The sequence below is a fragment of the Sturnira hondurensis genome, unplaced genomic scaffold (assembly GCF_014824575.4).
Source record: "Sturnira hondurensis isolate 20B ecotype Veracruz unplaced genomic scaffold, ASM1482457v3 Scaffold0024400, whole genome shotgun sequence".
In the NCBI taxonomy this organism is placed as follows: domain Eukaryota; kingdom Metazoa; phylum Chordata; class Mammalia; order Chiroptera; family Phyllostomidae; genus Sturnira; species Sturnira hondurensis.
This window is the reverse complement of record NW_028097031.1, coordinates 4,394,428-4,421,471: the sequence shown is the minus strand read 5'-3', so window position 1 is coordinate 4,421,471 and position 27,044 is coordinate 4,394,428. Positions and strand designations below refer to the sequence as shown.

The 27,044-nt window shown below is 49.5% G+C and overlaps 1 protein-coding gene across 2 annotated transcripts in view; it reads left to right on the top strand.

Moving 5' to 3' along the window:
- Window positions 1–27,044, top strand: part of ARL15 (ARF like GTPase 15) — a 296,926-nt gene that overhangs the window by 92,768 nt on the left and 177,114 nt on the right. For both annotated transcript variants that reach the window (XM_037038487.1, XM_037038488.1), the window contains exon 3: window positions 11,310–11,369. In XM_037038487.1, the coding sequence (XP_036894382.1) occupies window positions 11,310–11,369 (60 nt within the window). The remainder of the gene's footprint in view (window positions 1–11,309; window positions 11,370–27,044) is intronic.

Below are 27,044 nucleotides of genomic sequence, written 5' to 3'. Positions count from 1 at the left end.
ATTCGGGAGACTCTGTGTGCTGGGCACAGAGTCGTGAAGTTCATGTCCGGAAATACACGGAGGAGGAGGGGTGGCCAGCGTTGCCTGGAACAGGGGAGGGGAAGGATGCACCATGGAATGTTCTAGGTCGGACCTTGAGGACCAGTAGGCCTGGGGATGAGCAGGAATAGAGATTAGGATGGGAGAGGAAAGGGTTTGGGGGCCGAGGGAAAGCTGCTGCAAGGGCAGAGGGCCCGGGACTGATGGGCACCGCCCGGGAGCCACACTGCCCGCTGTGCGTCAGCAGGGCAGGGTTGGCGGGATGCCCGCGGTCGATTGGCCAGCCTGTTACACCGCGCCCAGGACGCGGGCTTCTCCTGTAGGCCGTGTGGGGACGTCTGGGCGTGTGAGTCAGAAACCATGTGATCCAGTACCCACTGGAGAGGGTCCCACTCGCTCTGCTGTGGAGGCCGGGCATGGAGCTCCTGCTGGCCATTCGAGAAGGCTGGGACGGTGGCAAGGAGCAGGGAGGAGGGACAAGACAGGCCTCACTGGGTTTGCAGGGTGAGAGCAGTGAGGAGCCCTGGGCCTGGCGGGGTGCTGGGCAGAGGCTCGGTCATTGCCTGGGTTTCCTAAGTGGCAGGAAGAGTATGAGGACTGAGAGCCGTCCACAGTTGAGACTGGGTTTTGCCACCAAGTAAGGAGGAGAGAAGCTGCTCAGACTTTAGAATCGTGGGGGAGGGACCCAGGGGCTGGTGAAGAATCAGACACATGGCTCGGATCCAGGCCAGGGAAAGGAGCGGGGCCTCAGAGGTGACGAGACAACGGAGCAGACGTGCGGAGCTCTGCAGAGCTGGCCCATGACGCCATTTCCGGCCATCACCTCTGGACCCCTCAGCCAGAACCGAGGGCTCCCTGCACCCCATCCCCCTACTGCAGTTGTCCGTACTTCCTCCATTCAGTGCCTGCTGTCCTGCTGTAGACGTGTGGCCCTCCTCGTCCTGGGGCGAGGGCCCCTCAGGACAGAGCGGAGCATTGTACCAGGCTCTGCGCCCCCAGAGCTGGGCACCAATGTGGGCGCCATTACCGATGCCTGTGAGTGAGCGAGCAGACAGTGGGTCATCGAATCCATGTTTTACGCTAGGGCCTCGGAGAGTCTCCTGGTGCCCAGCACGGCCGGTAAGGTCCTTATTCCGCAGTCTGTCTTCTACTCGCCCGAGGCCCAAAGGTAGGGTGACGGGGCCGTCGTCACAGCAAGGGGCAGCAGCAGGTGTCAGTTCACGTCTTCCCTTGAAGTCGGGTGGGACCCGGGGCTTCTTAGGGTTTCTGATACGAGTCTCCATTTGCTGTTTGTGAAATTGTGGACGTCTTTTGAGAAATGTGCCGTATAATTATACAAACTTCATTAACTTCATGATTCTTTCAAAGCAAAATGACTTCCCCCAGAAGGTGTCAGAGTGGCACAGATTAACTGCTCTTTATTGAGCCCCAGACGGGAAATGCTGCAGCTAGACGCACAGTGTGGAATTATAATGTGGGAAAATGTCTGTAAATACCATGTTTGTAACTTCCTATTTGTAAATGGTGGTAGAATGTGTTTTGTATCTGCTTTCACTAAAGGTTTTCATGAATGTTTCCTTTTCTCAGAAGCCGTGGTAATACTACTGTGTGCTGGTGGCTTCCCAGTGAATTGGGTATCGGGTTAGCTAGCTTTTCGGTTATCAGGCTTCTGTGAGTTGTGGTTTCTAAACCAGGCACAGTGCCCTTTCGGAGGCCTCTTTGGAGAACTCTGCATCCAGAAGTTTACACCCAGATTAGAAAGATAAGTATTCTAATGATAAACAGTTTACACTTACTGAACGTTTCGTGTGTGCCAGGTGCTAAGACAGAATGCGGTATGTGCTGTGCTCGGCGGTATAAGTAAGGGAGTTAAAAGAGAAAGTGAACATTTCTAACTTGGGGTGGAAGGAGGCCCAAGGGGTGGGCAGGCTGTAATAGAGAGGAATGGGGTGGGGGGTGTGGGACAGAAAGCGGAGGGTCGTTCTGAGACGGGGTGGCCTTGCTGGGCTGAGGCCCAGGATGCAGGGTGTGTTGTGACCCGAGTTGAGAGCCCATAGGAGCCATTGAGAGGGACCTGGGACATGGACGGGGGACCCAGCACGTGAGCTGTCCCGCGGGTGGAGAGCTGGCGTCAGGTGTGACAGACCCCGCTGGGGACTTGGCGAGCTCGGGAAGGAGAAGGAGCTGATCTGACCGGGGTTTCTGGCCTGGGGATCGAGTGTGCGGTAGGAAGGAGGGGAGACCTGAGGGACAGTGTGAGGTGAAAGACAGTGATTTGGGACAGGATTTGGGACAGGATGGTGCCGAGGTGCTGGCAGGCCTTCCAGCTGCGACCCAGATGCCCGACTCCACGCTGGCAGGAGTCTGTAGCCCGAGCTGTGGATCTGAGAGCGCGCTGGATGTGGGGTCGGGTCGGGTGGCTGGGGGGCCCTGGGCGGGGAGGGAGTGCGATTGCCACCCCAGCTGTGTGTAGGGAGAGCCTGTCCGTGGCCGCCGCTCCCTAGCCCCGAGGATGCCCTGAGGAGCAGGACAGACCAGCGCTCCTGCCCTTGGCTCCTGTTCCAGCCGCTGCCTTAGACGGGGGTCGGCACCAGGCCATCCTGCGGAGCGTTGTGGGTTCGATGTGAACAAGAGTTAAACGGTGCGAGCGTGAGTCCACGACCTGAGCAGGGGCCACTGCAGGTGGGAACAACGCGGTCACCGAGGGCCGATGACAGAAGTGGAAGAGGAGGATTAGCGCAGAAGCTGACCCGAGGCCTGGTGGGCCGGGAGCAGGCGGAGCCCGGCCTTCCCCCTCCCTGGCCCTGGCCCTGGACCAAGACGGCACGCAGATTGCTCTCTGTGGAGGGCGACGGGAAGAGGGAAAGTAGCGTTTAGGGCTGAGTCTTACCAGGGAAGGTGCCATGTGGACAGGCTGGCGGACGGGGGTGTGAGGATGGGGTCTGGGGGAGAGGGCGGGGCAGCAGATGCGGAGGGGGCAGTTCGGCAGGGGCGAGGACTCTGATGCCGATGCTGGCTGGGACGCAGTCACGAGAGTGAGCTCCCCCTCCCCGTGAAATAACAGGGAAAAAACAGACAAAATGTATGAAACAGTTTTCAAGAAAATGAGTATCAGGCCACAAGGTTAGTCATCTGAAGCGATAAGGTTGGTCATCTCACTTTTTCTAGAGTGTATTTGTTTATTTTTAGAGAGAGGAAAATGGAGGGAAAAAGAAAAGGAGAGAAACACCTATGTGAAAGAAAAACATTCGTCAGTTGCCTCTCACATGCGCCCCATGTGGAGACCAAACCCTCAACACAGGCCTGTGCCCCGACCGGGAATCAAACTGGTGACCTCTCAGTTTGCGGGACGATGCCCAACTCACTGAGCCACTCTGGTCAAGGGGATAGGCATTTTCCCGAGCACTGTTTCCGGGGGAAGGGGGATGGGCGGAAGGGAAGGAGACTAGACTCAGGGTGGGGAACGCACGGTGCAGAGGGTGTGTCACAGAATTGGGCACTTGAAACTTATATAATCTTAGTAATCCGTGCAACCCCAATAAATTTAAAAAAATACGTTTTTAAAAGCCAGGTTAGTCATCCCTGAGAGATGAGAACCAGATGAGATGAGCCCCACCGTTGCCCAGCTCACTGCCGTGGGCAAGTCCTCGGGCCGTGGCACTGCCCCAGGGGGACGGAGGTGGGCTTGGTGGGCTCCTTGCCTTGGCCGGGGGGAGCTGAGAGCCGGGGTTGAGGCAGCCAGAGTTCAGGGGACACAGTGCTGGAGAGGAGAGGGCTCACAGAGGGAGAGCCCTAGGGGTCTTCAGAGGGTCTCCCCTGAGCAGCGATCGGCATATTCCCGGCAGGCAGATGAGGAAACTGAAGGCCAAGGAAGAACGTGCTCAAGAGGCGGCGGGAACGGCCCCTGTTCCCAGCAGCTGGACTGGAGAAGCCTCGGTGTCTGGGGGGGGCCAGTTTTCAGGGGGGGCCAGGTTTCAGGGGGTCCTGGCCTCAGTGGTTGGCCCTCAGGAGTTGGCCCAGCACTTCTCTGGACCTACCTAGTAATTCACGGTAAGATGGAAGTCTCAAAGTTTCCTAGTAACTTCAGTGCATCCCCAAAACAAAGCTGTGTGCAATTTACACAAAACAGAATTTCCCAGCACTTAACAAGGTAAAATTCTCAATGTCTGACTTTCAGGGGAAAATGATCAGACCTATAAAGAGGCCAGAAAACATGATTTGTAATGAAAAGAAGAATCAATCGGTGAAAACTGACTCAGGGCTGACACAGGTATTAGAATTAGCAAAGAAGGATATTCAAACTGCTGTTAAACTGAATTCTGTTTGAAAGTTACGTAGAGCTACGGAAGATATTAGAGCTAAAAAAGGTATAAAATTTCTATTGGCAAATACTACCATATTGGAAATGAAACATGCAGCAGATTGGATGAATGACAGATCAGACCTTGCAGAAGGAAAGGTGAGTAGCCCTGGAGGCACCAGCATTAGCGATGACCCAGAGCAAAGATGGAAAGAGACGGAGAAGAAAATGCGCAGCAGCGAGCGTGGGGCAGCTTCAGGTCCCCCCGCCCCGCGTACGGGGTCTGCGCAGGGGAGGGGTGGAGAAAGGGATGGAAAAAGATTTGAAACATTTTTAACCTTGAAGAAAAGTACAGACTTGGATCCAAGGAGCTCACTGACCCCTAAGCGTGAGAGACGTGAACAGAGCTGCACCAAAGCACGTGATCGTGACACCGGTGGTAAAGATGCCGTGGTGAAATTTATGGGCCAGCTCGCCTGGGCCACAGTGCTCGGATATGGGGTCAAACATAGTTCCAGATGCTTCTGTGAGAGTGTTTTTGGATGAAAATATAAGAACCAGCAGGTTTTGAGTAAAGGAGCTTGCTCTCTCTAGAACATGGGTGGGCCCAACCCAATCAGTTGAAGGCCCGAATAGAACCAAAGTCTGATGTCCCCAGAGCAAGACAGAATTCTGCACCGATTGGCCTTCAGGCATGAGGTGCAGCACTGGAGACTGCCGGTTCTCGGGCCTTCGGTGTCGGAACCGGCAGCTTCTATGATCGTGTGAGTCAGTTTCTTAACATGAGTTTTCTACATTCACACACCCCCTGTTGGTTCTGCTTCTCTGGAGAACCCTGAGTAAATAAGGAGAAGATCTTAAATGCAAATTAAAGATGCTGCAGGGGAGAAAAGATGAGGTTGACTTCAGATTTCTTTCTGGAAACAACGCAAGTGAGAAGAAGCAACTAGAAAGTAATGAAGTGGAAAAATGATCAACTTCTGACACCCAGCAAATATATCTTTCAAAAGAGAAAGACACACAGAAAGCTAAAACCATCTGTTGCTGGCAAACCTGAATTATAAGAAACATTAAATAAAGGAAGCCCTTCAGGCAGAAGAAAAATTTTCTAGCTGGAAATCGGGTTCTGGAGTGGGAACTCCCAGCAATGGGGCCTGCATGGGTGAATGGATGGGGTTCAGTTCTTACTGTCTGTCTCTTCAGAAGATAATTGTTTAAACAACATAACAAACTATTGTGAGGCTTGTGGCGTGTCAAAGTGAAATGCATGAAAACAAGCATCAAAGTCGCAGTGGGAAAAGGGCAGCTGAGTATTTCGCGGTTCTTACCTGTGCAGTGACCCAGAGGAGTGAAGGTAGGCCGCGGTAAGTTAGAGGTGTGCTGGAAACCGCAGAAATAATAGAGCCAGTGAGGCAACAGGTGTGACAGGATGGAACTGCCAAAAATACTTCATCGACAGGCAGAAAAAGAGAACACAAAGGACCGAGAATAGATGGGACGAACAAAAACAAAGTAGTGAGGCAGGAGTTGCACACCTACCCGTCAGTAATTCACCTGAATGTGAATGGTCTAGACTCTTCCAGGAAGAGGCGGGATTGATATGCTTATATACAGAAAGCAAGACCCACCTGTACGCTGACTTGAGAGAGCAGAGTTTCACTATAAGGACAGATAGGTCAAAAGGAGAAGGGTGGGAAATGGTGTGTCGTGCTAACAGTTGCCTGAAGAAACCTGGACTGGCTATGTTACTATCAGACAGGGCAGATTTCGGAGCGGAGACTAACGCTGGGGGTGAGGCGCTCTGTTTGTCAGGATGAAGGCACCGTTTAATCAAGGGGGCATGATAGCACCAAGCATTTACATGTCTAAGAACAGCTTCACTCCACCAAAAATGACAGCACGCAAGGGGGAAATAGAGAAATCCACCATTATAGCCCGATGTTCAATTACTGAGAGAACATGTGGGAAGAAAATCAGCCAACTCGACCTAATTAACATTTCTAGAACATTCCACCCAACACCGTAGAGGACATTCTTCTTAAGTGTGAATGGAACATAATGGAGCATAAAAGAAGTCTCACTGTGTTTAAAAGAATTTAATTAATAGTAAATATGTTCTCAGACCACAGTGGAATCGATCTAGAAATCACTAACAAGATCTCTGGAAAAACCCTCAAATATTTGGAAACTAAATTACTTTTCAATAAGCCATGGACCAAAGAAGACACCCAGAGGGAAGTTACAGCGTGTTTTGTACCGAGGGGAAGTACTACGTACAGGAACGTGTTGGATGCCCCGCCAGTGAGGGTCGGGGGAAGTCGCACAGTACTTCCCACCAACGTGGGAAAAGAAGGGCCTTGGTCAGTGGCCCCACCTGTCACCTTAAGGAGCAAAGAGAGGAGAATGGATTTCACTGAAGTAAGAAGGAAAAAGCAATAAAGATGAAAGTAGACGTCAGTGAAATAGAAAAATAGTGGAGAAATTAGGGAATGAAAAGCTGGTTCTTTGAGAAGATCAATAAATCATAAAAGTCTAGCCAAATTGATCAGGAAAAAGAATCAAAGAGGACACTGATTAACAACATCAGGATGGAAGAGAGGTTACATCGATATAAGTCCTGTGAACATACGCACGTGTTCCACACAAAGACAGAGACGGACGAGCCTTCCCCCGAAACTCCTTCCTTGAAGGACGCACTGTTCGTTGTGCGTGACGACCGCAGGGCAGAGCTGGGTGTGAGCAAGGACAGAGGCGAGAAGGAGGGTGGGTGCGTGTTTGCTGTGTGTGCGCCGTAGCTGTAGATGGAGGGTGAGAGGTCACAGAGACGTCAGTGAGGGCAGAGAGGCGCGGAGGGTGGGTGGGCGGCAGGGAGGACCGCGCAGGCGCCGAAGTTCCAGTAGGCGTCGCAGGCACACTGGGATAGACTTCTGGGTTCTTTCTGTGTCTGAGCAGGGGTGTGCGTGGGTGGGGGTGCGGACTGCAGAAGAACAAAGGAGGTGGAATGACAAGGACAAATGTCCCGCAAAGGTAGCTGGGGGAAGACACGAGGATGTCAGAAAGCCACGCACACGTGGGGCGCTCAGTGTGGAAGGTGGGAAGAGAAGCCCAGGGGCCTGAGCAGAATAATTAGGAATAATTAGAAATAATTAGATCACGGAGCTTCACTTCACACAAAGGCAGAATTACTGGAAGGCTAGACCGAAGACAAACGCTGTTGAGAAATGTTTGTATCGGATGAGAGCTGATGGCTTGCCCACTTGGAGAATGCAGTTGTATGTACAGATAGTATCTAGAATCTGATTGGTAAAAAGAGAACTCATAAAAAATGAATGGCAGACAAATAAATGGAAAAGGTTTCACGTTGCCCGAAACTCAACTTTACTAGAGAATAGACAAGAAAGTGTTAATCTCATACCTGAATTTACCCACTTGTGTTTCTTTACGTTGCGAGCCAGGCTCCTGAGGCGATGGGGGGTGCCTCACCCCTGGCGTGGTGACGGGCGAGGGTCGCTCTTCCTGGAGAGCTACTCTTCGTGGAAGGCGGAGGTAACCACAGTAGCCACGTTGTTGACCTAGTACAGTGACTGGGCCCCTGAGAATTGACTTTGAGCTTGTAATTTCAGAGAAACTATGTACCTGTGTTGCATTACTCACAACATTTTGTATTACTAAAACTGTGAAGTAATTTAAACGTCCTATAGCAAGGGAGTTTGTTAATTAAATTGTGGTGCCTCAATTGTCCAATCTATAATCTTTCCCGTCTTCAATAGAGGAAAATTAAATTTACATTTATTTTCAATTTCGAGCATGCAGGACTATAGTTTTGAATAGAAAACTATAAAAGAACATGTCAAACAATAACATGCTTTGTCAGTATTGCCAAATTATATGACATTTCACTCTAAAATGACATCTCTATAATGGTATGGTGATACCAAGCCAATTAGAAATGCAGTATTTGTCGGAAGGGTTTGGAGCCCTTGAGAAGAGAATCGACCTTGGAAACCAGTTTCTTAAAATGAAAACAGCCCGAAGAAGGGCGCGCCCGTCTGCTGTCAGCCAGGAGACCAGGTCTGCCTTTTCTTCAGAAGGGCAGGGAATCTAACCTTGATTGGGTTGTGAACTTCAGCCGTCTTTTCCCTTGGACATCATTTTTAAAAGGTACTTAAATTGTCAAAACTCTGAGAGCCCAGAAATCCCCCAGGGAGCCAGCAGGGCCCATGGGAAGGAGAGAAACCTCGGCAGCTCGCATCTCTGTCCGGAAACAAAAGGGAACTCTGTGCAGAGCGCGTTCCTGGTGGTAAAGGCTGTGGAGTTTGCTGGTAAAAGGGCTTGTTAACCCATGGGTTACACAGATATTCCCTCTATTTCCTTCTAAACCAGGGGAACCGGGCCTTTCGGGTCATATATCAACGTCACATGGAAACAACCTAAAGAACAGGCAGCACTTGGAACTGAAAAAGGCTGAACATATCGTTTAGGGACGTGTGTTACTGCACTTGAAAACTGGTCAAGTGGCATTGTTCAGTTAGAAAAGATCGTGATAATTGGAAAGAAATACAGAAGAACTTCAAGAAAATTTGAATGAGACGTTGTAACTACTTTGTTATTAGTTATGTTATGCATATGTTATGCATATGTGTTGTTATGCATATGTGTTGGGTCAAATAAGAGAAAGATTAGAAAGTGACATTTCAGGGTCTGCTACAAGACTGTCGTTTTATAAATGCCAGTGGGTTAGATTTCCTCTTATGATGTGGAAATCGTATTTAGAGGGATTTCACTGGGCCGTTATCCAAACGCCACAGAACGGCCATAAATCATGCCCGGGATCCAGGTCATGGCCACCAGACCCGGAACTGCGCCTCCCTTCGCCAGCTCCCAGAGTGCCCCAGGACCGCAGAAGCACGCCCCAGGACCTGTGTGCGTATGCAGGGAGGGAGGAGGCTGGTCCGCAGGCCCGAGTGCAATACTCACGTGTTCCACACGCAGACTGAAAATAGACTAGCCTCCCCCCCAAAACTGATTCCTTGCAGTTCCGGAAATGCTTTCCCTGCCTTAAAAATTTCAAATCTATGTCTCCTGTATCACAGGTTTTGTTGGATTTAAGGAGGAAAACACAAAAACTGAAAGTCTGTGCAAACGAGCATTTCCCTGAAGAGCATTAAGTCATCTATTGATTAAAATGTGTGGCATTAACTCTTAGGGGAGGCTTCCGTCTTGCTCGCGTGGGGAGGTGGGCCAGGAAAAAGTGAGTGCGTGACTCAGGGTTCAGCCATTGAGCCGTTGGGGTGGACACTGGGGGACCTTTCCCCGAGGCCTTCAGCCAAACACCAGAAGCTGTTACTGATATTTTCTTCTTGTTTAATAAAAATTATGGAATCCTGGTGTTAGGGACAACTGTAGGGAGCTAACCTAGTCCCCCAAGTGTGTGGACGAGGGGGTCAAGACTGAGAGCCCGATCTTAGACTGGCGAGGGGAGGAGCTGGGGCCAGCACTGCGAGGACCAGGCCGCTGTCCCCTGGGCCCACTGACTTCCTGCACGAGCAGCAGGGGCCACTTCCTGTGGGGGGGCCTCAGTGAGTGCCCTGTCATGGCGGAGTCAGCGGAGAGTCCCCTCCCGCTTAAGTTCTTGGTTGCATTAATAATGTCTGTTAGAAAGCACTTCCTGACCCCATGCTATGGTTTCCGTTCCATTCCATTCATCGGAGGGCAACGCACTGTGGGCGTGCGAGCACTCAGCTTGGTTCCTTGTGTTGGGCTATTTACAAATAGCGGAGAGAATGCATTAGTGAGTTTATTGGCGTGTGTGTGTGTATTTTTCCTAACAGCTTCACTGGTATTTAGGCTGAAAATGTCATCATACAGTGAAGTGCAGCCGGTGAAGGAACAGCCCCTTGCTGTCCTCCCTACGTCTCCTCCACTTCCTGGGCGCCCTCCAGGACTGCCGCCCACAGGAGGAGATTCTGTGTCTTCTTTTTCACTCTGTGGGTGGTTTCTGGAAAAAGCAACTGTGTTTAATCTGTCTTGTAATTGTACATACGGCATGGCATCGTGCTTAAAATCTTACAGGAGCAGGTGCTTGGAGAGACTGCTGAGAAACTGTTCAAAATGAGCAGGCTTTTACCTGAATAAGAGGTGCTTGCCTATGGGGATGTCCAGTTGAGACCGAAGCGCCCCTGGTCCTGTCAGACCCCCAGCTGTCCCAGGTCTGTGAGTTCCAGGTTCTCACAGGTCCTTCCAGCCACGCGTGGCGTGGACTCTGGCTTCTGTGTGTGTGTGTGCCGCGTGTGGGTGCGCACACACTGACATGTGTCACAGCTGAGTTGACTCAAGTGCTGATAGCTGAGTCCTAAATACGGAGTTAATCATAAACTGTACTCTGAATATATTTTTATAATGGAAGTAATTTATTACACGCATTATAAAATAACTGCCTTGCATGAATAGTTATGACTCTACTTTTAAGAAAAATGTATGCACGACACTAAACATGTCCTTAAAAGAAAACTAGCATAAATGTGATGAAATTCTAGTATAAGACGGTTATGATTTAGATGCCTCAGTCTCTAGGGTTGCTGAGTTACTGGTGAGAGAGAATTAGTGTTAGGAATTTGTTCGATGCAAAGGTCCCAGTAGATCTGATATTTTCTTTGAAGTTTCTCTATATTTCCAAGTGTCTTTCTTACAATTAATAATAGAGTTTTCAAAGAGGCATTATATATTTAATTAAAGAATAAGACAGCATTTTGAAGAAAAGGGTTATATTTTGCTGTAAAACACAGCTGTGTTTTGAAAACCAGTTGCAGATGATATCAGATCATCAGTATATCTTGGGAAGTACGTGTTTCTGGTACAGATGTGAGCTGAGCAAAGTGACTGTTGGTCTGTCTGCCTGAACGGGGGGGTCTGAGTGTCCACGTTTTCCGAGCTGTCACTGACCCTCCTTCCCCATGTGCTTTGACCACAGGCTTCAGCATCAAAGCCGTGCCGTTCCAGAATGCCATCCTGAACGTCAAAGAGCTTGGAGGTAGGATTTTTGAAGTCGTTTCTCTTGCTCTAACTGTTCCTGATTTGGCATTAATGTGTTACATGTCATTAAAACAGTGATTTGTTACGGGGGATTCATTGTTACCCTTTCTCTTGATAATACACTTCCTAGAAATACCTCCTTCTCTTTGTATATGTTTCAGAGGTTGTTGATGAGTTCCAAGTAATATAAACTTTTTCTTTTGTGTGAATTAAAGAGCTACACAATTGGTGCCATTTCAGAAACTCCCCTTCTTTGGTTTTACTTGTTCAAAAGGTTATTCTTGAATGAAAAATACATAGAGAACTTAAATTTAGAAAAATAAGCTATACATTATGCAGGGCAACGGACTGTATTTAAGAGTGGTTTGTATTTATGCTGCAGGTTTTATTGTACCAAATCTTTTTAGAGTGCGTTTGTTCTGATAATAAATCTTGGCCAGGGGGTTCTTTGCTGGCCAAGCACATTTATAGGCCAGGCTGCTCCCCAAACCACCCATCTCTCAGTCTTTCATTGCATTCTCTGTCCGGGATTTTTTGGGCTGTGTTTCATGTCAGCCAGGGTCTTCACCCGTGGAAATAGGTTAACAAAGAAAGCAGCCCTTCCGGTGAACCTGCTAAACTCTCTAATGGCTCAGGAAAATGGTGAGCGCTCTGTGTTCGGTAGACTGTTGGTGAGTTAATGACGTAGAAGAAAGTTCTCTTCTCTCTTCTTTAATCACTTTGGGACATCGCCCTTACCCTCTTATTTTTTTACAGCTCATTTGAACCGTGACCTGTTTTTGACATCATAAAGTTGAAACTCAAACTTGAAGCCATTTTAATAGTACTTGAGGCCTTCTCATTTTTATCTCATCTTTTATTAGCTGATCTTTCCAGGTGTGGTTTTAGGCAGCTGTGTCGAGGACAGCTGGACTCTGTCTTACAGTGACCTTTGACTTGCATTGGGCTACTATTTAAAATCAGCCTTGGTTGATCGCTTCTGATTTTCTTTTAAAATATTTGGTTTTGTCATTTTGACTGCAAAAGGCATAAAACATGAGAGTTCTTGTAGTAGAATAATTTTCCATGTAAAAATTTTGAAAGACTGGGCTTCTTCAGGCTAAATATTTTAACACAGTGGTGGGCAAGCAAAGGTTTACAAGTAATACAAGTGATTACTACACCAATAAATACATAATACAAGGATAAACTCTGTGTTTTGCATATTCACAACTGTGAACCTGCCTTGCCCACCCCTGTGTGACCCTGTGGTTTCTGGCGATGCTTTGCTCCTCAGGGACCTTAGCGTCATAGTCACAGAACACGTTGTAAGAGCCCATGGAATCAAACTGCGGGGTTTGAGAATTCTGCTGGTGTTGGAGGTGGCCGGTACTCAGTAGTCTGTGACGAGGCTGGACACCCTCCAGGTGTGACACTGGTGACTGGTGGAGAAGGCGGTCCTCACCGGCGTTGAGCAGGGTGATACAGGTAGTGCTGGTATCCGGACGACCGAACACGGCGAGCACTGCCGGGGATGTATAGCCTTGACCTTGTGGCGGTGGAACCCAGGAGGACCCCTCCTCGAGTACCGCTGCCTCTGCAGTGTTGCTTTCAGGACATTGGTGAGAAGCTGCAGGAACTGAGCTCCCGATCGCATCCGTGAGCCTGTGTTGGAATTGGCCTCCCTGCGGCTCCCGGATCGACACGTCAGGTGAGGATATAGTCACTGTACGGCAGCCGGTCAGGATGGAGGACAGGGCGTGCAACGTGGGCATTGCTTGGTCCCCAGCTTAGGGTTGCGGAGAGAACTGCATGTTGCTGCAATGGAGGTCACAATGGAGAGAGGGCACCGTGGGGTTTGGTGGCAATGTTTTCGTTCTCACCTGTCGTGTGAGGAGGGAGACGCAGGGACAAGACACAGGACGGGACAAGTCCACTCGTTCGCCAGCCAAAACCACACTGTCTCTGGCATGTGGTGTCCAGCGTGTGGTGTCCGGTGCCCTCGATTTCAACACCAGTCCTGTCTCAGGGGAGAGGACGTGTGCCAGGAGCAGCTGCACGTCTGGGTGGAGCCTCGTTGTGTGTCCCGGGTCCCTTGCTCGGGGACTAGCCGCGGAGGGACGTCGCCCCTCGACGGTCTGCTCACTGATTCCTTCGTGTCACCGATGTTGTTCCAGGACTGGGTGCTCGGCCAGGTCTCCCCCGAGCGTGCCGTGGAGAGCGCGTAGCCAGGGCTCACAGTAACTCTGCGGGCCGGGAGCTCATCCTGCTGTGCGGTGTGTGGCTTTGGGGAGAATTATGAGCTGCTGAAATCAGCCGTTTGAGAGGAAGTTGCTTGACTCAGAATTTCTGATTTCAGGAGGAAAGAACTGAGTGTTTTAGGGTCCCACAGAGGGTTTTTCAGAGAGCGATTTTACGCGAGTTCCGTTGGGTTGTCATTCAGAAGAAGTTCTGAAGTTGAGAGAGAAGCTCAGGAAGGCAGTGGGAAGATGGGGGGTGAAGGGCAGGACTCTCCTCCCCCGGTGCCTGCCTCTGCTCCTTCCTGTAGCCCCAAGGTGCACCCCAGCTTCTGCTTGACCTAAGTTAAACGTCTCACTTCTTCAAAATAGCGAGGGGCATCAGCCCGTGCTCCTCATCTAGTGAGAAGGAATGCCAGGGAGGACATGCCAGTGACACACAGACTTAATGTGAATGGGAGTCACTTTGGGAGGAACTCGAAAAAACTGTGTTTGTGCACCTAACAGGTGGATGTTTGTATATGTGTGTGTGTATATATGATCGATACATATAACATAGATACACATATACTTCTATGTTCTGGTCGAATTTTGCTCAATGTTTCTCATATGGCCTTTTCCATGGTCATTCTAGCACTGTCCTCTGTGTGCCGTGCATGACTCCAGGAGACAAGAATAAAAGCTTTAAAACATGTCCCTGTCTCCAGGGAACTCACCATCCAGTGATGGAGACATTGCTGAAAACAAGTACTTGAAATTAATGATTAAACATTTTTTTTATTGTTGTTCAAGTACAGGTGTCTCCATTTCCCCCCAGCACTCTCCCCAAGCTCAGCCATCCCCACTCCCCCCCTGACCCCATCCCTCGTGGGTTTTGTCCATGTGTCCTTCACAGAGATTCTTGAAAACCCTTTTCCTTACATGTTTTTTTTTTAAGTAATGAAATTGGGGAGGGGGGATATGTACAAGGTCAGGGCCAACTCCAAGGTGGACACGACTCGTCCAGCCCGGCAGCCGTGGCGAGTCCTGTTGTCTCTGAGAATGCCTTGCTTTCCACCGGGTCCTCCCGGGTGCACCGATTATGCCGATCTTCCTGCGACGCTGGACCTCTGAATTTTCTTGTTTCCTCCTTAGTCCCATTTCTCTCCCCCAACACATTCTCGTCCAATCTGTGCGACTTCCTGCCCAGAGAGACTTGTCGTCTCACAGATAATGAGAGGTGGGGTGCTGAGACAGAACGCAGGTGGCTTGGTCGTGGTTGTTTGGGGATGGGGTGGGGGACTGAATCAGAGTGCTGGCCCTTACCCAGCGCACGCCCGATGTGGGCTGTCGTCCAGAGCCTGGCCCTGGGGGAGGTGCCCACCTGTCCCCTGCCGCTGCCCTCACCATGGACATGCTGTGGTCCCCACCTGTCGGTGTTCTTCCCACCAGGGCCCTGTGGGTGAGACACGGCCACCCTGCCTTCCGCCCCAGGCCAGCTGCAGGACTCAGCCTCTGACTGCTGCAGCCGTAAGCTCCTGTCTCTGCGCCCAGTCCTTCCCAGCCACGCTCATGTCCAGTTACGGCCTGGCCCCAGCCTGGCAGGCGTGCTTCCACCCGTGACATCTGTCGGGCTGCCTCCTGAGTCAGAGTCTTATCTCAGCGTTCTGGATGGTCTGGAATCTTCCACTGCTGGTCCCGGTCCCGCTCTCTCGTTTTCCCTAATCCACCCATTCCGCGGCATTCACGGAGTGCCAAGTGTGTGCCGAGCTGCGGGCCAGAACGTGGCCTGCCCCAAGGGGAGGCTCTTCTTGCGTGGCTTCTCCCCCCAGTAAAGCCAGCAGGACTCCTCTGGGCTCGGGTGCGACTCTCGCCACTTCTCCCGAGGGGACTTTGGGACTCCACCTGGCACGGCCGGTGTTCGCTGGGCTGTGCAGGGCGTTCTGCAGCGTGCTGCCCAGTGACTCTTCTTCCCGCGCATTCTTTCATTTGGGACATTTTTGTTGTGATTCATATAAATCGTTCTCGTGTGTGTTTAATTAATTACTCTGCCTGTCTTGCTCTATCATTTTCACTTTTCTGGGTTTTGTGCAGGACAGCAGGGTCCTGGATCGACGTAGGACCCTTTCAAAGAGCTTTCCTCCCCTCTAGTGCCTTGTTTCGGAGCCCAGCGGTCTGTACGGCTGCGGGCAAAGCCTCTCTCCTTCCCTGTAAACGGGTTAATAACGGCTCCTCCATCGTTGAATTCTGGTAAGGACTCAGTTAATTCGCGTCCGGTGCAGTGCTTCGTGACCGCCTGGCCCACAGCTAACATTTTCGGAAGACTGACTTTAATTATAATTATATTCTCACTCCCTCATCCCCCAACACACTTTCAATAAAGCCTTTTTCCTCCAGGCCTTTAAAAAATAACCCACGTCACACACTGATTGTGGTCACGCCTCCCTCCGGCCCAGACAAGGTGTCCTTTTTCCTCCTCACGTTCCTCCAGTTTACGCTGGGACGTGGGGACCTGGGGACATGGGTTCGCTGCCGGGCCTATTTTTGGCACTCCAGGTGCATTAATTCGAAATGTCCTCATTCCTCGCCCCCTCGCCCCATTTCTAGACTCCACCTGACCAGCCCCTCCCATCCTGGTGCCCCGGCAGCTTTGGTCCTGCCCGTTCCTCTGTCTTGGCCCCGGTGTGAAGGCTCGGGGGGCGTCTGGCCTCTGGCCAGGTAAAAGCATTGGTTCCACCTCAGTCACGTCCTGGCTCTGACCCATGTTCACTTTAGAAATTTCCAGGTTTTCTGTCGACCAAGAGATTTTACGTGTGCATGCATGTTTTTCTCTTGATTTTGAAATTTCATTTGGAAATTGATAGAAACCAGGAAGGAAGATTTCATTTCTTAACACAGTGGGTTTGTTCCTATTCATTGATAAAGGCACAGACGTCATCACGGGCCTTTTCTTCCTCTAACCGGATTCTGGAGCCGTGACTGGCTTTCTTCAATGACCTACTTTCGCCTGGTAATCCCACGGTCGTGTCTGCTGGCCCCGCTCAGCACGCTCGCGGGCAGTGTCGCCTCCACCGACCTGGGAAGGGCTGAGAGCATCTCAGGAGCAGTGAGCCGTCTTTTCTGCTTCCGTGTCCGTGTTGCCAGCTGTCCACCCGAAGGAAAGTTCGCGAAGCTTTTTGTTCGGTTTTGTTTTTTCCCTCTGAAGAAAAGTGTGATTTTTCCCGAAGGCGGTGCGGGTGTTGTGGGAAGGGCAGGTTGGGTTTGTCACCCACTTCCTTCGGGCCATGCAGCAGGGACTGAGTGACTTTGGAGGACGGTCCGCTAGGCCAGTTTTCCCAAGGTCGCATCTTCTGGCAGCCAAGCCGTTGTGTGAAACAGATGCTGACTCTGCCCCCTCTCAGTCTGCCTGGAGGACGTGGCCTTGCAGGAAAAGATGCTGCTTCCTTGGGTCCTGCTCCTTGCCGTGGACTGTGTAGCCGTTGAGCTGGCTGTGTTTCCTAAGTTCTGCAGAACCCGGAGCGGGCAGAGGTCTCAGCAGGCAGCCGGGGGCTTCGGGCTGTGGGCCACAGCGGCCGCTCCCTCTCTCTGCCTGTCCCATACCCAGGCCACGGGATGTCTGTCAACCAAGTAAAGCTTTTTCCCTTCAGAATCTTTTGAGAAGACTCATTTCAGAGGGAAGACTGGCTCTCTCAGTTTCAGTGGGTGTGTTTTCACTGTTCTGGGCACACCATAATGATCCCATTACCATCTCCCCTTATCCAGGGGCTATCCTACTCTGTAGGGCTCGTCTGGTAGGTTCTCTGTTCTTGCTGGATGAGCCCCTCCACAGCAAATAAGTGAGATAACGACAATGCTGCTGAGTACCCGTGGGTCTTATGGCCTCATTGGCTATGCAAGAAGGCAGAAAGGAACCAAGACAACATAGACCAGTGAGTGGGTGGGATGGTGGAAAAAGGCACAGCGTGGGCAGGCAGGTCTGAAGAGGCCATCGCGGCCCCATTGAAGGACGGGAGGACCACTTGCCGGTGTGGGAGAGAGCTACTGACCACGCGGAACTGGTTTGGACGTCCCCTTCCTTAGGTTTCTGTGGGAGGGGTGGCAAGAAATGGCAACCGTGACAAAGGAACATGATGTCACCGAGCAGGGCGTGGGTAAGGCAGGCAGGTCCACAGGGTACCTCGTGACCACCCTGCAAGCTCAGCCGCCCACTGGCGGCCGCCCCCACGGAAATGCACCGTCCACCTCGGCCACAGAACTGGCCGCAAGGATGACAGGTGCAGCCTCCCGATACTCGTCCTATCTGCATTTGAACTTCTCGTTGTTGTTTTATCTGTGAAATGAAAGTTTTCGTAGGTCCTTGCCGCTCATTCCCCAAGGGGTTGGGCTGGAGGAGAAAAATGGGACTGCCTGAAGCTGCTCGAGAGAGATGCTGAAGAGCAGACAGTGGGGTTTGCGCAAATTCAACCCTCCAGGCTGGGGAGGGGGGTGTCGGGACTTCCTGACGGAGCGCTGTGTCCTCGTCCGGGAGGAGAAGCCGGCCCCTCGGCGCGGGGAGCAGCCAGGGAACTCCTGGCTCGCTGAGCTGTGTACTTTCTCACCCGGCTCAGGCTGCGCTGGGGGAAATGCTCCTGGGACGGAGCCAGGGGACTTGGATGCGGGTTGAAAGGCCGAGGCTTCATCTAAATCGGTTGAACGGGGTCCCAGGGCGGCGGTGCTCAAGCGTTCTTGCACTTGCTGAGGGGACCTGGAGCCAAGCACTCAGCAGGGCTCAGCACATGGGTCTGGGGCCTCGAAGGCGGTCACTGGCTGACGTAGGCCTGACCTCAGTCTTCGCTTTCTTCTGGAGAAGTGCCCTAGGACATTTAAAAAAATCTGTCTTCCTGGTCATTATTTAGTGTAGCAGTTAATAATTGCTTCTTCTAAAACTATATATCCATGTAGAACGTTCTAGAAACTAGTGCCCTGGGCCCTGGACTCCCCCTTGGCCACAGGGGTCCCCCGTGCCTGTGAGGTTGCCGCCTCACCACTGGCTCCTCTTCGGGGCCGTCTGCACATTTCACACCCTCCCACTCTACCGAACTGCGACGTCCCCCGCAGCGGACATAGGTGTGGGGTTCCAGGCTTCACACCCCTTCTCCCCCGCAAGGGAATCGCTTTTCTGTTTCTCAGGGGTGGGGGGGCGGCCACCCTAGCAGCTCGTTTTCATCGTGTGCCCGTTTCGGTGTGTTGCAGCAGCAGCCTCAGAAGGCAGGAGAGCACCCCTTCCCGCTAACGGCGCAGGCCCGGGGGTGCCATGTGTCCGAAGCTGCTCTCTCCTGCGGCAGCTGGCTCCCTGACCATGCTTTCCTGCCACTCGTGTGGTTTGCGTCTGCAGGCTCACAGTGGTGTCGCCGCTCTGTCCCCAGGGAACTAGAGAGCACCCGTCTGACGAATGCGCAGTCATCTCTGCTTCCCTTTCACCCTGACTTCCTCAATAGCTTATTTTTATTTTCCGTGGAGCTGACCTGTTGACAGATCTCAGGACTTTCTTCTTGTGTGAGCAGGACACGTCAGGCCCCACAGACCCGACGTGGCCAGTGCCACCTGGATGGTGCTGTGGCCGCCGCCGTTAGCTCCGACACACACGCCAGGCCAGTGCGGGAAGCGCCGAGACACGGTGGAGTGTCACATGTGGGAGTGTCGCGCAGGAAGGACAGAGGAGACATCCCTGTGGAAAAGGATCCGATGGGACAGTGGTCAGGCAGGTGGCAGCGGGCTCGGCCCAATCTTGTCCCATTTGGAAACCAAGCCTGCTGCCACCTCCGTGACTCCTGTCTCACCTGCGCCTTGTCCTCTGTGACTTCCCCTCTGTCCTCTCCCTATGATCCTACTTGCTCCTCCTGCTCCGTCCTGTGAGGGTGTTTGCCACACCAGCCTCTAAAGCTCTGAGGAGTTGAAAACACACCATCATCTTTAGGGTTCGTGGTTCTGAAGAGTAAAGAATCCACGTTGGTGTCCCGTAGGCGCAGGGAGATTTGCCCAGTGGTGCCCCCAGGACACTACAGTGATGCTTCCGACGGAGAGTGTTGCATGGACCTCATGTCAGTGACTGTTTAGTGCACACTCACTACACGCCAGGTCCCCAGGGTCCAGGCCTTGCCCTGACACACATGCACACACACTCGTACACACGTGTGTACACGCACACACACATGTACACTCACACACAAACTTGCGCAAACATGTGCTCACATGCACTCTCGCACATTAATGCATATGCCTCACATGCCACACACACACTCACATGCACACCACACACACCCATGTACACATACACATGCACACCCATCCACATGTGGACACGCAGCTCTGAACCCATTTCTAGTTTTTAAAATACTGTGTTGAGTCAGCTATTACAGTTGTCCCATTTTCCCCCTTTATCTTTCCTCCACCCTGCACCCCATCCCACCCTCATTCTCCCTCCTTAGTTCATGTCTGTGGGTCATACACGTAAGGTCTTTGGCTTAAGCATTTCCCACACTCTTCTTAACCTCCCTCTGTCTGTTCTGAACCTACCACTTATAGTTCTCATTCTCTGTACCTTCCCCCCTGTTCTCCCCCTCCTCCTCCCCCTGACAACCCTCCATGTGATCTCCATTTCTGTGCTTCTGTTTCTGTTCTAGTTGTTTGCTTGGTTTTTTGTTTTTGTTTCTCTAGGTTCAGTTCTGGATAGTTGTAAATTTGTTGTCATTTTGTTGTTCATATTTTTACCTTTATTTCTTAGATAAGTCCCTTTGACATATCATATAATAAGGGCTTGTTGATGGTGAACTCCTTTAACTTGACCTTATCTGGGAAGAACTTTGTCTGCCCTTCCATTCTAAATAATAGCTTTGCTGGATAGAGCAATCGTCAATGTAGGTCCTTGCCTTTCATGACTTTGAATACTTCTTTCCAGCCACTTCTTGCCTGCAAGGTTTCTTTTGAGAAATCAGCTGACAGTCTGATGGGAACTCCTTTGTAGGTGACTGTCTCTTTTCCTCTTGCTGCTTTTAAGATCCTCTCCTTATCTTTAATCCTGGGTAATGTAATTATGATATGCCTTGGTGTGTTCCTCCTTGTGCCCAACTTCTTTGGGACTCTCTGAGCTTCCTGGACTTCCTGGAAGTCTGTTTCCTTTGCCAGATTGGGGACGTCCTCCTTCATTATGTTTTCAAATAAGTTTTCAATTTCTTGCTCTTCCTCTTTTCCTTCTAGCACCTCTATGATTTGGATGTTGGAACGTTTAAAGCTGTCCTGGAGGTTCCTGAGCCTCTCCTCATTTTTATAAATTCTTGTTTCTTCATTCTGTTCCAGTTGAATGTTTATTTCTTCCTTCTGGTCCAAGTTGTTAATTTGAGTCCCAGTTTCCTTCCTTTCACTGTTGGTTCCCTGTACATTTTCCTTCACTTTTTATACCCTTCCCTTTTTATATATTTTGCATTAATACTCAACCAATTCTGTGAATATCCTGATTACCAGTGCTTTGAATTGTGCATCTGATAGGCTGGCTGTCTCCTCATTGCTTAGTCATGTTTTTTTCTGGAGCTTTGCTCTGTTCTTTTATTTGGGCCATATTTCTTTGTCTCTGCACACCTCTTATGTATTAGGTGGCAGAGCCTTAGGTGTTCACCAGGGCAGGGCAACCCACGTCACTGTGTTGTGATGCTGTATATGGGGGAGGGGTCCAAGAGGGAACAGTGCTGTTTGCTTGGCTCTCAGCCAGCCTCAGTCACTTCCCCTGCTACCCACAAGAAAAGTGGGCCCTTCTTGTGCTGATTCCCGGGTGGGTGGGTTTATGTATGTTCTACACAATGTACCCTGTGGGTCTCTCCAACAAACTTTCCTGTGAAGCTGGGAGTTTCTCCTGCTGCTGCCTCAACCCCCACAGGTGTTTTCATTGGTGGTTTGAGGCTTTGTTTTCCCACTGGAGCCCTGGGTTGTGGGTCTGTCTTGCTTCCCGTTGTTCCTCCCGGTTTATCTGCTCGTGAATGTGGGACTGCTTGCTCCGCCAGCTGCCGCCTCACCGTGAGTCCTCTCTGGCCAGCTGCCTGCCTCCGCCCCTGCATCCAGTGTGGGCGAGTTTCTTCTTTAACTCCTGGTTGTCAGACTTCCATACAGTTTGACTTTCTGGCAGTTCTGGTGGTTTTTGTTTTTAAATTTGTTATTGTCCTTCTTTTGGTTGTACGAGGATGTAAAGTGTGTCTACCTGTGCCTCCATCTTGGCCGGAAGTCTGAGCCCATTTCTTTGGATATTTTGATGGGAGAGTGATGTTGGCTGTAATGATTATGAATGTTCTAGAAAAAAATTGAACAGCTTTACTAGATTCTTGTAATTGGAATGGCAGCTTGACGACTGAAGAGGTAATACTGTATTTTGCCATGTATAATTGTGCACTTTTCCCCCATTTTTTGAAGGGAAAAATAAGGGTGCGAATTTTACATGGGAATCAGCACTAAAACATGAGTATGGGTTATATGAAGACACTTGATCATTTTAGTCTTGAAATTCACTGCTATTAATGGCATCATTGTGAAATGTGATAATGTGAGGAGTTTATTCTATAAAGCTAATATCATTTTTAATCCAAGTATGTGAATCCCTTATGACTGCAAATTGAAAATTGATTTTTAAAATGTGTTTATTTTCCCTCCTTTGCCAAAATCTCATAAAACAAAAAAAAAATCAAAGCAAACAATAAATTAAATCTGTAACTAAGATAGATTACAATCTATAATCATGGAAAGCAAGACACAGCTTCAAGCACAGGCAATGGGAACATGAACTGGAAGGGGAATTCATCAGGACCACTAATCAGGTCGCTTATGGAGTGATTAATTGGGGCCTTGCATTGGAGCTCTGCCTTTGTTTTTCTTCTCTCTGGTGTTAAGTAGTGGATAGCAGCTGTGTTTACCCACAAACCAGACCTCTGAGTGTGGGTGCTAGACTCCGAGAGGTGTGCAGCACCCCAGGGAGGCACTGGCTGCCAGGCGGGTTAGAGACCGCCCCCCCCCAGGAGACAACCCCTTGTCTGTCCCTATTAATTACTGGAAACAGGTGGTTGTAAACAAAAGCGCAGCAAATGGAGATTCTTCAACAGGAGATACGTGTATCGTCACCACATGCCGTACAACGAATGCAAGGAAAACCGTCCCATCAGAAGTCAGAAGGAAAAGTATTCAAAAACCCGGAGGGAGTTGAGCGATCAGAAGAAGACATCCAGAGAAATGTGGGAAGGCTGTTATTCGTGAAAAATGATCTAACACAGAACTTAGGAAATGAAGAGTTGACTGTAAAGTTTTGAAGGAAAGTATCAGTTGACACAGCTCAGATGTAAATTAGTGAGTCGAAGGACCGAGGTAGGAAATGTCTTCGGAATGCCTTGCAGATGGAGTACTTTGGATGAGAGAAGACTTAAGAAACAGGGAAGAGTTTTACAAATTCCAGCATCCCTCAGAGAGGAGCTCTAAAAGGAAAGGAAAAAAGAAACCAGGGAGAATGAAATGATCAAAGAAATAATAGAAAAAGCACCTCAGATAGGACAAAAGAGCGCTCAGATTTAACGAGCCCCCTGAGTGCCTTGGAAGGACTCTTACCTAGACACACGGGGACAGAGGCGTTAGCTGCAATCAGAGAAACACGCCCGGTTCTTAGCCTCATTTCCAGTTTCAGCACGCAGGCCGGGAGAGTTGGGTAAGAGAAAGAACTGTGAAAATGTATTTTCTTCTGATTTAAAGTGTAGATCGTAGTTGACAAATGAAAATTTGAAGCTTAAATACGTATCTTTAAATATCAAGGATAAACACTCCTAACATAATGTACGAGCATGTTTAAAAAACGGTCTGAAAGGTTTATTCAATTAATACAATATTCAGCTAATATAATAAACCTCCTTAGAGAATCAAGATTGGCTTGAGATCAAATACAATTTTTGCTTTTGTGTATCATGTGAATTTTTATGAGAACTGTTTAAAAGAGATTTTTAAGAAGGAGTGCACTGGAAGAAGAGAAAGCAAAGAATATCTGATGCAGTCAGGAAAATGCAAGAATGCAAAACACAGCAAAGCAAAGTAACCAGCAAAAAGTTGTGACCTGTAGGTAACATCTTGGTATACAGAAATGATCACAGTAAATGTACATAGATTAAATTCTCCTTTTGTAATATGGGTGGCATTCAAGACAATTACATTCAGCTATCTCTGGTGATGAGAGACGCTTACACAAAGAAAAGATGCAGTGAAGTGAGACTGAAGGACTAGAAAGGGCGCCCTAAGGAAAGACCATTGAAAGGAGAGTACTCGGAGCAGTGTGGGACCGCCGTACAGTTGTTTGTGCGGGAAATACCACAGTAACTAGTGAATACCGTAAGGGTAAGCTCTCTTTCACATGCTCACAGCTGCAAACCTACTTTTGCCCCACCCTGTATTGATATTAGATGAAATTAAATTCAAAACAAAGAATGTTAACCAGAAGGATTGCATATTGATATACGAAGGTAACTGAGTAGTCATAAACTGTTACTTATTTAACTGCATAATTCTGACCTATATAAAGCTAAAACAAAGAAAAATGTAAGAAAAAATCAACAGATCCGTAATCAGTAGAAAATTCATCCGTATTTTTCTAGGAAGATAACAGATTGAATAAACAAAAATATAAAAGGCTTAAATAGCCAATTAACAAATGTTTTGTTGAATTACACATGAAATTTTTATACACATGACCATGTATAGTGTGTTTTCTTATTAAAATGCAATAAAATTAGAAATTAGCAGCAAAGAGACAAAAATAATGACACATGAAACAAGATTTAAAAGTACTCTAACCATATACAATGTACAGAAATTAAATCAAAATAGACTCTAGACTGAAATATAAAACCTAAGACTAAAAAGTTGTAGAAGAAAATAGGTGAACATTTTGGTAACTGGGTTAGGCCGTGATTTCTTTACTACGACTCCAGGAGCATGGAGGAAATTGGTAGGTTGCACTTTGTGATGCTTCAGTCCTGTGGATTTTGAAAGCTGCTGTTTGATAGTGGAAATGCATAGGCAGGGCAAGTGTTACCTGCAAATCTTATATTTGATACAGTACTCATATCTGGGTACGTAAAGAACCAATGGAAAAGAAACAGCACACCTAAAACCGGGCAAAAAATTGAACAGATTCTTCATCAGAGAAAATACGAAGAAGGTGAATAGGCTGATGCACAGCTGCGGAACGTCATTAGTCATTAGGGAAAGAGAAATTAAAACCACCCCCCACATATTTAAATGTCTAAAGGGAGAAGCTTGACTATATCAAGCGTGGACAAGGCTGCAGGGGAGCTGGCCTTGTTGTGTAGGACAGGGGACATGGAAACTGATACAGCCACTTTGGAAAGCAGTTTGGCAGCCTCTCCAGGGAAATGGAAATCAGTCCTATAATTAAGCCGTTCCAGTCTTAGGAGAAACACAAACTTAGTTCCACACAGAATCCTGAACACGGGTGTTCATAGTAACATTATTTGCAGTGGAACAGAACTAGACAAATGCCACCAGCTGGCGGGCAGACGAACGAGTGCTGGTGCAACCACACAGTGGAATAGTATGCAGCGGTAAAAAGGAGGGGCCTTCGGTCTACGCTGCAGCCTGGGTGGATCTCAAAACACATACGGCCAGGGGAAGAGCCGCACAAAGCAGGGCCCCCAGGGCAATATTCCCACGTTGGGGTAGCTTTAGTGTATGCCATTTCTAGACACCTAGAAAAACACAAACTGATGGTTAGTGACAGAACTTCAGCGACCGCCCGAGGGGGGGGCCAGGGACAGCGCAAAGGGAGGGGTGGGTTGGAGGGCTTCCAGCGTCACCAGAAATCGGTGGGAGGGGTGATGGATGCACTTATCATATCGACTGGTTTCCCAGATGCACGTGTGCTGACACTTACACTGTGTACTTTGTACGGCTGGGTACACACCAGTTCTGTCACAGTAAAACCGCTGGAATATCCCGTCTGCTTAGAAACCGAAAGCTCCTCTCTCAGTCACCCCAGGAAGAACGTCCCTGAGAGTATGTTCCGGAGCATGCGGATGGCCGTGCCTTGGATCGCCCTCCGGTAAGGAGTTATTTTAAACAGGCCAGGTTAATGCACACGGCTAGAAATGAAGTTGTAACTGGGGGGAGACTCAGAGAGAAAAAATATCAATTTCTGGATCATTATATATTGCCAAATTATTAAGATTAAATATGTAAGCACTTAAAACTCGAAGATCAAAATGTTATCAAATCCATCAATTTCATGTTTAGATTTTAAAAAATCTCAGTGCTAATAAAAGCAGACAGATCGATCTGTCTGGGCACAGCAGTACTCAATTAATCAAAGAAATACCTGTGACACCTTCATTATACACAGCCCGCGAGAGTGCCCAGAAGAAACTAGTCATTGTTCCTCCAGAGGGTGCTCGGGCCTGCGGGCTGCTGCTGTCCCCCACCCCTGCAGTCCTGCTCAGGGCTAGTGTTCCAGCTGCTGGCCGCTCTGCGCCCAGCAGGACGCAGGTCTCCGAGAGAGCGGGAGGAGAAGGGGGAGAGATAGCAACGAGCAATCGCGGTGGGAAAATACACTTAGAAACATCTGCTTCTAACCCACATCAGAAAAATTATTAGTGTTGTAGTAATCCATCCTCCGTGCCTGTAGAATACCTGGTTTTGTTCCTCAGGAATCTTTCCAGCTTCAGATTACCTTGTCGGGGTGAGATCGGATGTTCTCTGGGGCGCAGCTGTGGTGGAAGCTTTCCAAGCCAACCTTATTTGGGCATGGAAAGGATTCTGGTTTTCATTTGCGTCTTTGCTTGTTGCCCTGAGCGAGTCTCGCCACCACGTCTGGTTGAGATCGATGGGCGTCTGTGCATGTGTAGTGCCCTTCTGTACGCGACGCCCTGCGAGGGCGGAGCACGGCACACACCTTGCCACCACAGATCCCTGGAGTGGGGCTGCTGTGCTTCTTCAGTGGCAGTGACGCTGTGTTTAAAATTTGGGGTGCACTAACACACCGCCTCTTTTTCTCGGAGCCAGCGTGGGTGACCCAGCCGGAGCTGGAAACGGGACCGTTGTGTTAGCACAGAGCGCACACTCCAGGGCTCGAAGGCCAAGCGCTAACCTTTTCTTGTTTCAGTTTTCCTTCTCTTTCTTTCTTCCAAACGTCTCTGAGGAGATTTAGGTATCAGTGAATTTTCCCCCTGACGAGTTAGGTTGACTCTCAGGGAGCACAGCTTTCGGGGGCTTAGTTTTCAGGTGTGTGGCTTCCATGCAGATGAGAATCAGACAGACACATTTATTACATTTATTTTTTCAAATGGGGGCTGTCTCTGACATGGTCACTATTTTGTTTCAACAGCGCTGTGCAAAAAAAGCAGGTTTGCAGTTCTGAGGACGCGACACACGGTGTGTTCCTGTGTATTGTCGTTTGTCGTTGTAGTGCTTTC